Source organism: Alosa pseudoharengus, unplaced genomic scaffold (genome assembly GCF_046254945.1).
Source record: "Alosa pseudoharengus isolate Yale_2024_CS ecotype anadromous, Long Island Sound unplaced genomic scaffold, YU_APseudo_1.1 YU_APseudo_1.1_scf_1, whole genome shotgun sequence".
NCBI lineage: Eukaryota > Metazoa > Chordata > Actinopteri > Clupeiformes > Clupeidae > Alosa > Alosa pseudoharengus.
Window position 1 is genome coordinate 29,653,725 of NW_027468564.1, and position 14,819 is coordinate 29,668,543.

General features: G+C 39.7%; 1 protein-coding gene across 1 annotated transcript; it reads left to right on the forward strand.

Moving 5' to 3' along the window:
- Nucleotides 1-284: 284 nt before the first annotated feature.
- On the forward strand, nt 285-12,393 carry LOC143124731 (polymeric immunoglobulin receptor-like). The gene is made up of 9 exons (XM_076286443.1): nt 285-345; nt 766-1,098; nt 1,227-1,568; nt 2,572-2,916; nt 3,042-3,380; nt 4,226-4,366; nt 4,935-5,033; nt 5,626-5,669; nt 10,381-12,393. The coding sequence occupies exons 1-9, from the start codon at nt 297-299 to the stop codon at nt 10,702-10,704; spliced, it is 2,016 nt and encodes a 671-aa protein (XP_076142558.1). The 5' UTR covers nt 285-296; the 3' UTR covers nt 10,705-12,393.
- Nucleotides 12,394-14,819: the final 2,426 nt, after the last annotated feature.

The following is a 14,819-nucleotide window of genomic DNA, read 5'->3' on the forward strand; positions in this document are numbered from 1 at the left end:
AAATGCAGAGACCAAATTTCAAATGAGTATACTTATACTTACTTATACTTAAATGTGAATTATTTTCAGTATACTGTACATTTTACTGTAAGTATTTTGAATGTTTAAACTTTGCAACCACCAACTTTCTCTTAAAGTGTGAAAGAGGAAGTAACTTTCTTTTTTTCAATAACTGCACAGCAGAATGCACACAGCTAACCCACAGATGTGCCTGAGAACATACTAACCCACCAGGGAGGAAGGGTGACAATAAAAATTAGCGCCTCTAACCGGAACACGTCTCAGTGCAGCCGACAATGAAGGCAGTGACTGACATCCTCCTCCTTCTCCTCTTCCTGGCTAAAGGTAACAGTTAAAGCTACATACAGACTGTACTTATTGACGTTTATGCATTCTACTGTATGTATTTTATATTCAACTTTAACAAGTTTTAAATGTGCAACCTCCAACTTTCTCTGAAAGGGTGAAAGAGGAACTGTCTTTCTTTTTTTTTCAAAATCTGCAGAGCAGAATACAAAAAGCTGGTACATGCCGTACTTATTGACTTACAAAAAATAATGTTAAAGAAGTTATGAATATGATGCATGTTTGGATTTCAGAAGGTAAAATAGTCTAAACTATGCTACATGACCTAGTAGACATAAAAGTGGTAATGTAATTAACCAAAGAAGATCCAACCAGCTTTAGTCCCTGCACATACTTTGTTACACCAGCTTGACAAGGCTCTAGCGTGTGAATGTCAGTCTCATAGTTGTTTCTTGGCAGGTGGTTGTTGGGGTTTTGCTGTGGAAGGATATGCAGGAGATTCCATCATCATCAAGTGTAAATATGACAAGAAACACAGAGACCAAAACAAATACTTTTGCAAAGATGATGCCATTGGGGGTAAATATCTCTGTGATACTCAGATATCAACAGAGGGCAATACATGGTGGCAGAGTAAGGGCAGATTCTCTCTGTATGACAATACGGACGGCGGATTCTTAAAGGTGATCATGAGAGACCTGACAAAGAGTGATGAGGGGAAGTACTGGTGTGGAGTGCAGAAAAACTTGGCATTTGATGACTACACAGAAGTCAATCTGAAAGTGAAAGAAGGTGAATGTGTTTCTTTTACTTTTGAATATGCATATTGTGTCAAGTTGCCTGTTTACAATGTTACAGCTACACTGAACACTTTTAGACCTCTGAGCCTGAGACTCATTCACTTCTTTTTACCATACCAGGAAAAGAGAAAGTCTATAGAGTGTCAGGGTATGTTGGACATGACATCACCATCAAATGCAAGTATGAAGATACTAATGAACACAAGAGCAAGTATCTGTGTAAGAACACAGCTGTAGAGTGTGAGGATAGAATCAGAACAGACAGAAAGGACCAATGGGAGAGCAGAGACAGGTTCTCTCTCTATGACGACACCACTGGAGGATTATTTCTGGTGTCCATCAGAAACCTCATCAAACAGGATTCTGGGACATACTGGTGTGTTGTGGATGAACCAGGCTCAGCTAACTCTAAAGTGAGTGTCGACAAGTTCAAGACAATACAGCTGGATGTAGGCCCACACAGTAAGTCTCTACTAATGCAAAAATGATAGAATGAATATGTATCGGCTTATACTTATCGGCAACCACTACAAAGCTCAGTGTCACAAAGTGCTTTAGACATGTCAGATTCATCAGACTCAACAGTGATCAGGGATGGTGATTTATAAATATTTTGCAAGACAATTAATTAGGCTACATTGGCATCATGCAATAATATAATCCACAGTAGAACTGTGCTACCGGTACTTCACACAACCTGTACTTACAGTAGTATGTGCACATTTTGACAGCTGCACATTGCATGAAAAGTGGGAAATCTCCCTTGGAATTTTTTGGCAGTTAACAACAATTTACAGCCTGTGAACGTATCGTTTGTCTGTGCCACATATCGACGGAAACGTACCATGAAGTATGTGGAGAGCTAGCGGAGGTGCTAATGGCCACTTTTAAACAAAATATTGGTTGGCAGATCTGTCACTATTGGTCACCCAATAGTATAAATGTAAACCCCAATAATTAAACATATATACAGTATATATATAAATAATTTTATTATTGGGGTTATATTCATATGATTTGCTATTATGTTGTATATTCATGTCATTGTTATCCTATATTACCATCAAGGACATGAATGAATTTATTGAGGAGAGGAAAATTTGTTATGTTTATTCAAAGAAAGAGCTTTATTAGCACAAACGCAAACACACAACTATGGACAAAGCGAGATCTGCCCACACAACAAATGGGAAGCTCACAAGAAGTCCAAAATCTTACAGCACCGTGAAGTGGCTTTTGGCCACCTCGGAGCTGTAGGTAACATGGCGGAATTCTGTCTGAAATCGGTTCATTTTGCAGATGGCAACAGGGTTTAGTTTTGCGGGCCTCAAGTGTTTTAAGGAGCTGTGTGCGTGTGTGTGTGTGTGTGTGCGTGTGTGTGTGTGTTTGATTTGATCAGGGGGACATGCCCTTAGCCATTCATGTCGGTGTCACTTTGCATAAACCTGTTCAACTCTACCATTAGGTGGACTTCCATCCATTGACATGATTGGGTATGTGGGAGGTGCAGTGATGATTAAGTGTAGCTTCTTACGTAACTACGCCACCAAAAAGAAATACCTCCGCAAGAGGATCTCTCCTGGACTTGTATATGAAGACAAAATAACAACTGATGTCAATGACAAGTGGACTACATTGGACCGCTTCTCTCTATTTTATAACTCCTCTGGAAACTTCTCTCTTGTGAAAATCAGAGAGCTGACCAATGATGATGTTGGGACATACCAGTGCGCAGTGGACATACCTTTTAATTACAATAGGCAAGTTAGTGTTGACGAGCACATGGATGTGCGTCTGCTTGTGGAGAAAGGTGAGGTAAAAGTCAGTTCTCTGAAGTGTTAGATGATGGTGGAATACTTTATACTTGTATTGTATTTTGTATGTGTTTTCTTGAATAATGACCGGATAACTATAATTGTTTCATATTCAAATCAGATGCTTGTTGTGAAAGCCATGTGCGGATTAATGTCGTTCCTGGAGAACAACTTAACATCAGCTGCAAGTATCCTGTTCGACACACAGACAATCCCAAGTTCTTCTGCAGGGAAAATGATCATTTTGAATGTAGATACAAGTTTACGAGCCGAGACAGCAGGGAGAAGAGCGAGATGGGTCTGTACTCTCTTCATGACGACAAGGGGAGCAGGGTGGTTGTTGTGTCCTTCAAAAACATCACCAATTTTGAAAGTGGACAATACTGGTGTGGAGTGGAGGTTAACAGGGAATTAGGAGGCTACAAGACGTTCATCACCAAGATCTCACTACATGTTGAAGGTAAGAAAATGTATGTTTGAGGTAACGTCGGCGGTGGTATTATACACAGGGGCAGCCGTGGCCTACTGGTTAGGGCTTCGGACTTGTAACCGGAGGGACCAGTAGGCACAGCTGAAGTGCCCTTGAGCAAGGCACCAACCCCTCATTGCTCCCCAAGTGTTGCTGTAGCCGGCAGCTCTCTGCGTCGGGAGTAGTGTGTGCTTTACCTCACTGTGTGTCCACTGTGTGCTCAGTTTTTTTCACTAATTCACAGATTGGGATAAATGGAGAGACCAAATTTCCCTCAGGGGATCAAAAGAGTATATATACTTATACTTATACTATTCTCCTTAATGTAGTCTTAGCATGTCATTGTTTTTATTATTGATTGAATGGACATTATTGTTTATTATTGCCTTTCCCCTTTTTTTCCATTGCTTTTTTATTAGGCTATTGATTGAATTGATATTATTGTGTACTATAACTATTCTCCTTACTATATTTGACCTACATTCTAATCTGTTCCCTGTTCAATTTTAAATATTATTATGTTGTTTTGTATTTATGTGTCGCTTTGGACAAAGGCGTCTGCTAAATCCATAACCATAACCATAACCATACTTATACAGGCCCAGTACTCACAGTGACCCAGGTTCAAATCTGGCCTGAGGTCTTCTATGGCTTTTTTTGAAGTTGCTTTTGTAAGCTTTCTGTCTTTACTGTCAATCTTGTAAGCCTTAACTTCATTTGTGCCGGTTTGTCCTAAGCTGCTTGGCTAGTTTGGCTAACCCATTTAGATTTTAAGATTGAGCCATTTGGTTTAGGACATTTAAAATAAAATAAAAAACATTGTTATATAATTTCAGCTTCACTAACTCCCAGTAGTACATCACCAAGATCATCAACAGACACACAATCAAAAACATCTACAGTGTCACTAAGACCAACCCCTGAGGAGGTGACTGTGCAGGTCAAAACCTCACCTGTAACAATCGCTCAAACACATGGTAAGCAGTTGACTTTTTGTAATTGTTCCCAGTCAGTTACTTAGCTAATGTAAGCTAGGCAGCGAAAGTGAATTTTTAATTTTAGTACTTATAAAAGCTTGCGTCTCCTTATATTAATGATACATGATATAGACAAAGTATGCATTGATGACAACAAGATTATGGCTAAAATATATGCAAATCAAAGTGTACTGTATGTTATGTTACCATTTTGAGTTGGAAATTCAGTAAAAAAGCTGGAGCCTGTTGTGAGTAGTCAAAGTTATTCATACAGATGCAAGAAAAACATGAAAGGCTAGATATCTGCTAAAATGGACTGTTTTATTCCCCATCCTAATTTTAAGGTTTTAAATTGGCTTAAAATGGCATCTGAGCATTTTGCATTTGACAGACTAAAGTTGCAAAGTTGTTCTATGTTAGCATCAGAGAAAAAATAATAAGAGCTAAGATAAAATACTCTGGTCATCTATTCTATGGGAACTTTAGTGGTAGTGGTTATAAAGTGTTCTCTTAGATCTCAATGTGACTGTGTTTCCTATGTGTGCACTCTGTATGATGTGTTCTTCAGGTTCTCCAGTGGTTCTGCCCATCTCCATGATCATAATGTTGATTTTGATTGGAATCATTCTCTTCACTTTTGTCAAGTGCAGAAAGAGCCGGGGTAAAGGTCAGTAGATGGACGGTATATTCTCATCCCTGCTATCATTCTCACTATATCACCTCTCACTCTCTCATGCTCAACTGTGTGCTGAGCGTGTTTCACTAATTCACGGATTGGGATAAATGCAGAGACCAAATTTCCCTCACAGGATCAAAAGAGTATATATATTATACTTATCGATATCTCTTTCTCTCTAATTATTCCTGTTTTCTGAAAAACTGGAAAAATGGGTGGGCCAGGCCACAATTTTTTTTTAATTTTTGTGTCAAACAACCTAGCCTAGTAAGTTGGTGAGGGCTTTATTGCAGTAAGTGCTCCCCCTGGTGTACATAAGATGCAAATGCACATCCTCTGTGCAGCTCAGTCTCACCCTGTGCCGTGGCACTAAGGTACTTCGACATGTTAGCATTTTAAGGAACTGTTTTATTATAATGTGTAGCTGTGTTGGTCTTTGGAAAGAAATTGTTGCAGATTACTTGAAAATGTGTTTTTAAGAAAAGAGTGTGTGTGTGTGTGTGTGTGTGTGTGTGTGTGTGTGTGTGTGTGTGCATGTGTGTGTATGTGTGTATTTGTGTGTTGTTTGTATTTGTGTCATCAGAACCAACCTCAATCCTAACCAACACTCAAGACAACAACGAACAAGTAAGCAAACAATACTCTTACATAACATTTGTTTTTAAAAGAAACATCATGTATGGTACATCAATTTCTAAAATGCTTTACATACTTTAATACCATATGTTATTCAGCATTATCACCCGGAGAGAAGAAATACTCTTTTCTGATTGGCTGGCGGGTGGCCTTTAACCCTTAGAACCCGATTGACGCAAAGTGCGTCAAAAAACACACCCTTTCTTCTCTGTTACATTGCTCCGGAATGGTTCATCGCAGCGAGATGAAACCTTTATTGCACGACAGAGCAGAAGTGGGGCTTTCCAACGAGACTAGACACTTGTCTGTACGATCAAGTATGACAATTTAAAAAAATCATGAAATGAAATCAAATTGCATCATATTTACAGTCTATACTTCTCTGCGTTCACCTGCACACACATTACTCTAGTTTGAATTACTCGCGAACCCGTGATCGCATCGATATGGCAAGCATATCAGATGAAAGAGGGGGCACAGGGCTATCCATTGGTACCATGTTTATCGATCCTTCTGGCTTATAAAACCAGACGAAGTGACTGCAAAATAATAACGTCATGTACACAAACCAACGCTGCACACTCATTACTCTCGTTTGAATTACTCGCGGACCCGTGATCGCATAGATATGCCACGCATGTCAGATGAAAGAGGAGACTCAGAGCTATTATTTGATACCAAGTACATCCTTCTGGGTTATAAAACAGACGAAGTGACAGCAAAATAATAACTTCATATAGCTGGACTTACCCCACGTTTTTGTCTGTTCTTGTGGCAAAGCATGTTTATAATCCAATGCTATCATGTGTTTCTCTATGGCAAAGCATGTTCATATTCCGGTTTTGTGATCCTAGCAAATTCCTGCATGGCATCCAATTCAAGGCTCACATTGCATCCCAATTTGTTCAACAAATAAACACCTTTTTTGCCTTTACTTTGTTCATGGCAATGCAGTAAAGAGTTGAGAATTATTATGACTGCATACACACAGGCACACAGGCTAACACGCAACCTCGGGTCAAGTCAGGTCAGATCAGTTTGTGTCACAGATATGGAGCGCAGAAAGGTCATTTTTCATCACTAAATAAAAAATGGCATTTATTTCCGTAAATCACACAGCAAATATTTCTGTAAATTGCTCAGCCCCAGAGTATCCCTCCAACATGGCAATTATATTGCCCGATTCAGGACAGTCTGCCCTACACACACATGAAATGCATGTAGAGCTGTGAGCTTGCTGTGGTGAGATACATGTCGAAATATAAGAATTTTTATAATACACTTTTTATATTTAAATTCTTTAAAAATCAAAATAAAATCAATGCTAGTATTAATACATGAAATGATCTGAATAGCCTAAACTCTCCTGAAAAAAACAATATATAATATATGTGTGTGGCACTTACAATGACCAGAATAAATCCTTATGAATAAAGGTAGTGAAAATGGGTTAAGTAAGGGATAATGGACGACATGGTGGTCTGTTCACAGAAGTTAATGCACGGTCGAGGTTGTAAAACGGCCCCGACGCGAAGCGGAGGGCCGTTTAAACCTCGTAGTGCATTAACTTCTGTGAACAGACCACCGTGGAGTCCATTATCCCGCTTATTCCACTGTTGCCACTTGCGTTGTGTTCATTTCCTGTTACAATTTAAACGTTTTAATCGCCAAAACTGTCTTGTTTGTAGAACTACTTTCTTCCGACACATATCAACTAATTTCTCAACTTGCAGGACAAACTGCCGTTACTAGTTCTAAATGGATGGTTGCTACGGCCAAAGGCCAGTCGTTAGTTCTAAATTGATGGTTGCTACGGCCAAAGGCCAGTTGTTAGTTCTATCTCTCCCGTTGTCAAGCGGGCATAGGCCAAGATTCTAAAAGGAAAAGGCTACACTGTCAATGTCAAAATAGCTCATTTAACTCTGTTGCAATGTGACAGTTGTTTATGATACACTACCTTGCCCACCAAAATACTAAAAACAGACATGCACTATAGGCTACAATACTATTCGTTTTTATTGTTTAAGATTGAACTGCACGTTCCCATTGATAGTGAAATTGGACATCGAGAAAGGCAACTCAATGGACTGTGTTGGCTTAGAAGTCACGTCCACACTCCTTTGGCTTCGGTCGTCATTGGTTGGTCCTGCTGCGGGGCAGCTCCCAGACAGAATCGTGCTCCAGCGTTTTCTGTCAGCTGTGGATGGTGCCCAGTAACTCTTTAGGCTGGTCTCACACCTATGTCCAGTGACTGTGTAGCGCCTTGACAGCCCTAATGCCTCACTCATGCGTGGAAGTAGGAGGCCGAGGTAATTTGCTCCCATTGGCTCACGGGAGTACCAGGCCTCTCTTCTGTTTAAAATGTCCTGCGCACAACGCAGGGGGTGCAGGTAGAATGCCTTGGAGTCAGGTGGGCATTTTTTGAAGCTGGCAACTGGACAAAGTGGGTTACCTGGCTGCGCAAACATGAAGCCCCTGAACATCTGCTTTTGTGGGTCCATCGCTGGTTTTTAGTCTCAGCATTGTGAGACAGGCACACATATTCGACCCCGTTCTCATCTTTTTTTATATGAAATGAATCAGGACGAAGGTCTCGATTACCCTCCCTTCCTCTCCTCGCCAAGTTCAACTGGATGTCGAACCAGACTTTTCGGACTAGTCCGGCTGCTGTGTTGGGCGAAAGGTAGTCTGAAGTGCGGATGACATGCAAATCGGCCTCAGTGATGGGGGGGGTGATGCTCACTTGCATCTTTGCCAGCCTTGCGATAGGTTTTCACGACTGATTTAAAAACGTCATTGGCAGATTTAAATTCTTTATCGGTGACAATGTTCATGTTGATCAGATGTCGCTTAAGACCATTCCGAAGGGCCAAAAAGCTCGAAATCGAGTATTCTTTTCCCGCAGCTGTTCTTACGGTTGCATAAAATGCCCTTAGGTGTTCGTCAACAGCACCTGCCTCCAGTCTTTCGAAATCACTCAGCGTTAGGCCTATGTTTCTTTCGTTAAGCCAATCGCCCAAAACACTTACTGCCCAAGCAGTGCTCCTCTTCGTGTTTTCTTGTTCGCAATAACAGCTGGTGATGTAGGCCAACTTTTCCTTTTCAATGGTTTTTCTATGTGCCATCCCAATTCTGCCTTGGCCCAGTTGTCGAAACTGCCATAGTCTCCGTAGACATTAAAAGTTATTGAAGAAATCGCACATTGTAGCAGTTCGTCGGTGCTTGTTGGTTTAGGCTGATACAATGTTTCAAATTAACGGTAACTTTCACTGCATTCGATCGAACTCTGCGAATTAATACAAGTGTGATACGGCCAAAAAATGGATCTACTTCATAGGTGTGCAGATAACATACGGTTAATTGTCGTTCTAAATTACGTAGGACAATGGGAAATTCAACCAAGCAGTGGAATAATTCTGAATAACAGGACACCGTTCCATATCAATGCTTATGAATGGTAACTATAACAACCATAGTAGGACTACGGTTGCAGCGCTCTAGAATCTTTTGGTTGCAGGCTTCCCAACAATGGAATCAACTGTAAACAAGCTAACTGTCCATGCTAAAGTTGTACAACAAGCTGAACTAGTGAGCTTCTTTTTAAACAGAACCGCGTGTTTCCAGTGTTTACGGTGGCAACCGGGTGATAAGCGGGATAACGGCCTTCGAGGTGTGTCCAGTTATACGGAATTAATGGACTTGGGCGGAGGCAACTCCCCTCCACTGCGCGTCGGGGAGTTTTTGCCCCTCGCCCTCGTCCATTAATTCCGTATAACAGGACACCTCGGCGGCCTTTATCTCTTACATATGTAGCATAATGCTACATAATGAATAATGCACATAATGTTTACTTATGTTCAAATCAAGACACCATTGGCATTGCTTATATTAACAATGTTATTGATTATCATTTTAAACAAATATGTATGATATATACATTTTTATTATACGGCTCTTCACAATGCTAGTAGAACGCTCCATTGACTTGAATGGGATTTCCCAACGTTCTATGGTAAAATAAATTAATGTAATTACCGCTGCAAACATATAATTACCGCTGTCAATGGCAACGGGTTTTGTGCTTCTGATACGTCTTTCATATCACTACCCAAGGACTGGAACTTCATTCAAACGTGAAAGCAGACGGTTGATCAGTTTTGTTCTAAAGAATGTTTGATTCAAGTTCAGCAGCGTGTGTTGTTGCGAACTATTTGTTTCTCAGCAAATGCCACGATGAACGGTAACAAATAGGCTAGGTTATGTAGGCTAAAGTCATATCGTGGGGAGTTTATTATTTCGTTTTGGCAAGTAGCCGTATAATAAGCGGGATAATGTATAGAACCCCGGTCATTACTGTGAAAATAAAAGTCCCTTCAGGGCGGAACAAGACCCCTCCGCTGCGCTTATAAGAAACACATGTTTAAGTGGGATCTGAGCTAATGAAGTTTTAATGAATTTACCTCATTTTCGTATCGTTTTAAAGCTCTATATTTGTTTTGCATACAATATGGTTACTGAAAACGGTCAGTTACCATTTCATAAGTGATAATAATATTCAAAATTCAATAGCAAAAAAAAAAATATTTTTTAATTATTCACACTTTTACAAAGGTTAGCTTGTAATATCATCAACATCACCAGAAAGTTTGGTACTATGTACCTCTGTCTGTCACCATGCCGTCTCCTTTTTTCCCTTCATCAGAGAGCAGACTGTGATTATGAAGAGGTCAAGGACACCGACGTCTCGGCATCTGGACACAGCACTGTGTGCGCTGTGTACGCTGTGGCTCAACTCCCCACAGACACCTGCACTGACCCACATTGCTCAACTGTCCAATTACACATAAGCCCTGGAGATGACCCGACATACTCAACAGTGCAGTTACCTGGAGATCACTCTGAAGGCTCTGGCTATGCCTCTGTCACTTTCCGGAAGAATCTGTCCTCCAACAATGAATCTGTCACACTCAATACAGATGAACTCTCCTGTGATTACGCAACTGTGAACTGCCCTTCCCATACTTAGATGTCATTTAGTTCTTAAAATGTGAATATATTGGATATTTATTAGTTTAAGTAAAACTAAAATAATTACAGTACATGACGCCAAGTGTTTCAGCAAGACATTATTCCTGTTCTCACTGACTTTGGTCTGGTCGTCCAAAATAAGCCTCTCACTAGGTCATGGTCAATTATTCAGTTAAGGATGATATTGATACGAAAATGGGATGAAGTTACTCTCACTAGATTATGGTAAATTATTCAATTAAGGATGATATTGATACGAAAATTGGATGAAGTTACATGTACTCTCACTAGGTCATGGTCAATTATTCAGTTAAGGATGATATTGATACGAAAATGGGATGAAGTTACTCTCACTAGATTATGGTAAATTATTCAATTAAGGATGATATTGATACGAAAATTGGATGAAGTTACATGTACTCTCACTAGGTCATGGTCAATTATTCAGTTAAGGATGATATTGATACGAAAATGGGATGAAGTTACTCTCACTAGATAATGGTAAATTATTCAATTAAGGATGATATTGATACGAAAATTGGATGAAGTTACTCTCACTAGGTCATGGTCAATTATTCAGTTGAGGATGATTCTGGTTTGAGTTAATAGGAGGGAGGAGGGGGGGGGGGTTGCCTTTTGTAACCACTGTGCCTCTGTTTCTGTTTCTGTATGTGTTTGAAGTGAGAGGTTGTCATTTGAGTTGCCATTCGGTCTCTGTCCCCTCCCTCTCTGTTCCCTCTAAGATCCATGAAATCACAACTGAACCCCAAGTTAGTGATGTCTTTATCAAATGATCTTATTCATGTTTGGTATCATGCTACTGATAAACAACACATGTAGATATGATATTTCAGAAATGTAAGAGAACCCTCATGGTTCTTCGGCCCACATTTATGAATAGGGTCTCTGTGTAAATGTCTATTTGATATTTGAGTATCTTTGTTCTGGTTGGATAGAAAGGAAAGTTACAAAGACTTTTGAGTTCATCTGCTTCTTATACTGTATGTGTGTAACAATATATCTGCCAGGAATGCTATACTGTATTTGTTTTTTACTGATAATCTATTTGAAATTGGTTTTATATTGTTGTTTAATGCTTTATTTTTATTATCTGTAGTGTGTGATTATTCCTGCCATTACAATACATTGTTATATGTTATGCTACATTAGGTAACACTTTACTTGACGGGTGAGTTCATAACACATTCATAGCAGCTGTCATAAACTGCACATAAAGAATTCATGACTGTTTCGTGAGACATGACTGAACATTCATACCAAACCTTTCATGAATGTGGAAGAAAGAACGATGACAACTTGTAAAAATAAAAGTCCAACAATCGCAAAGCAGCATTGTCGTTTTTGTTCCAAACCTCTTACCTGATCACGTCACATCTGAGTCAATGGGCTACTCCAGATGCCAAAAAGACAGAACATGATCAAGCAAATATTTTTTGTTTCATAAAAAAATATTTGTTTTATGATGTAACCTTTGTAGATAATTTCTCATCATTTGCTACTGGGAATGTCCATTGCCCAGCCGTTCCAGGTTAACAAATATGGGTCAGCTGAATGTAGGCTAGTTTACCTCCCAGTGTTAAACTCAGTGACTACGAATACTTGTATAGTAAAGTGACATTCGATGTAGACTTCATAAGATATTCATGAAATATTTACAAAAACTGGAGAGAAAAATGGCAATGCTGCTTTGCGATTATTGGACTTTTATTTTGACAAGTTGTTGTCGTTCTGTCTTCCACATTCATGAAAGATTTGTTATGAATGTTGAGTCATATCTCATGAAACAGTCATGAATGCTTTATGTGCAGTTTATGACAGCTGGATGTGTTATGAACTCACCCGTCAAGTAAAGTGTTACCCTAAATTATTATACACATGTTAGCATTTCATTCCTGATATTATTTGCTTCCAGTACTAAAATAAGTTGAAGTTTCACATAATCTTTGACAATAGAACATGAGTGGCTACCCTTTAAAGTAACATTTTACTTATTTTAGATTTGACTGTGTTATCTTACACAGGAAATAAGGTTGAACTTTTTGCTTTGTGATTGCTTTGCTATTGTGCATTTAATGCATTATACTTAGTGTAAAACAAATAAATAAATACATATATTTGTCTCAAGTGACCAATCTTCAATGAAGTCATAATAGATAATTAATCAATTAAATCAGAAAACATGAGTAAGACCATTTTATTTGGTCATCCTTGAAAATAAAGACGAGGAAAAGTCTCACACATTTCCCCATTTTTATATCTACTGTATATCCACTGTCTAGTCACCATGCACCTCACAATACTCCTCGATCTGTTACTTATCAAGTAGTTATTTCATTCACCTCTAAATATCGCTGTCAAGAAGAGTGAGTAAAGGGAAGGCGAAAAAAGAGGTTACTCACTTGAGTTGGGAATCTGTAAAAACATTTACTTGGAAAATAAAAGAGAAAGAGTGGGCAAAGACCCCAGTTTGTAAGCTCGTCTGATAAACATGTATTATAGCAGTGGTCCCCAAACTACGGCCCATGGGTCGGATACGGCCCCAAAACATGTCCATGGTATACAGTATAGCATCCGGCCCGCACAGGAGTACGACACCGTGAAACTATAACGTCCTTAATTTCCCCCCGAGGCAAACTTCCAGCAACGTTCTGGCAACAATGAGAAGTTTGCCACTAGTGGCAAATGTGTTCGCCAGTGATTTGCCACCCACACTTAGCCAATAATGGCAAACTTCCAGTGAAAAACCTGACAAAAACCTCATTTGCATGTGAAAATATGACCTTGCGACAACTGCTGTTCTGAAAACCGCCAGAAACCTGAAAGGGGTGGCCACAGATGTGTTGAGATTTTTATCTTTTTGTATCTCTTCTAACCTCCTCACCCCCCAGTTACCCTTGACCACACTTTAATATTTGTGGAAGTGAAACTGTGATCTTGTCGCACTTACTAGATGTAGCACTGCCCCGAAATGGGTGTGTATTAATAGAATCTGCAACAGTCGTTTTTCTACCCACCCACACACAGCCGTCAGACATCAGTGCAAAAACTGCAGATTTAGCTATTTACAAATGCTGCTACATTGGGTGAAAACACAGTTTCACATCCCATTGGTTATACTATGGAATGATCTCGTTTAAGTTTCTGGTAAAAGGCAAAACAGCCAGTCAAATTACAACCATTCCTCAAATATTGACTCACTGTGTTGACTAGCTGGAATTGTTTGTGACTCAACCCAAGCCAGAGCTAGGACTGTGTATAGTATGAATAGCATGAGTAGTTGACTTAGAAGCACAGACTCTACCTTTAAGGCCAGATGACCCAGCATGGCTGATCTGTAACTGTGTGTGTGTGTGTGTGAGGGGGGGGGGGGAGAGAGAGATTAAAAGTGTGCATGTGTTTAAGGGGTTCTCTTTTTTCACAAAATGGAAATAAAAGATTGAGCCTTCGTCAAAAAAGAGCCCCTTATTCATTTACACATATATGTGGATGTACATTTTAGGTATAAGTATAAGTATATATACTCTTTTGATCCCGTGAGGGAAATTTGGTCTCTGTATTTGTCCCAATCCGTGAATTAGTGAAACACACTCAGCACACAGTGAAGCAGTGAGGTGAAGCACACACTAATCCCGGTGCAGTGAGCTGCCTGCAATAACAGCGGTGCTCGGGGAGCAGTGAGGGGTTAGGTGCCTTGCTCAAGGGCACTTAGTTCGTTTTGTGTGTGTGTGTGTGTGTGTGTGTGTGTGTGCTGACCAGTAACACTCAAATATAATTGGAGTATACTTTCTTTTACTCACACTATTGGTTAGGGACTTCACAGCAACCCAAACTCCCTCCGTCACGTGCCTGGCAGAAGTGGATTTGAAGTGTGTTTCATATCAAAGAGATGATCCGCACACCAGGGAGCCCATCTAAGTTTTATTTATTTATTTATTTATGTATTTATTTATTGTGATGTTTCAAGCCCCGCGGCTCTTCCTCATCACAGCTCTTTTATATCATACTACCTTCAATGGTTTATGTCTAATACCCTGTACCTTTAAATACCTCAGTTTTTTTTTGTATTATGGTCCGATGCAATTCGTATTTTTG

Bases quoted from the DNA above. Each gene is read 5' to 3' on its own strand.
- LOC143124731 (XM_076286443.1), top strand. From the start codon at position 297: ATGAAGGCAGTGACTGACATCCTCCTCCTTCTCCTCTTCCTGGCTAAA. The intron at 346-765 runs GTAACAGTTAAA...GTTTCTTGGCAG, and splicing joins TCTCCTCTTCCTGGCTAAAG to GTGGTTGTTGGGGTTTTGCT. The intron at 4,367-4,934 runs GTAAGCAGTTGA...TGTGTTCTTCAG, and splicing joins AACAATCGCTCAAACACATG to GTTCTCCAGTGGTTCTGCCC.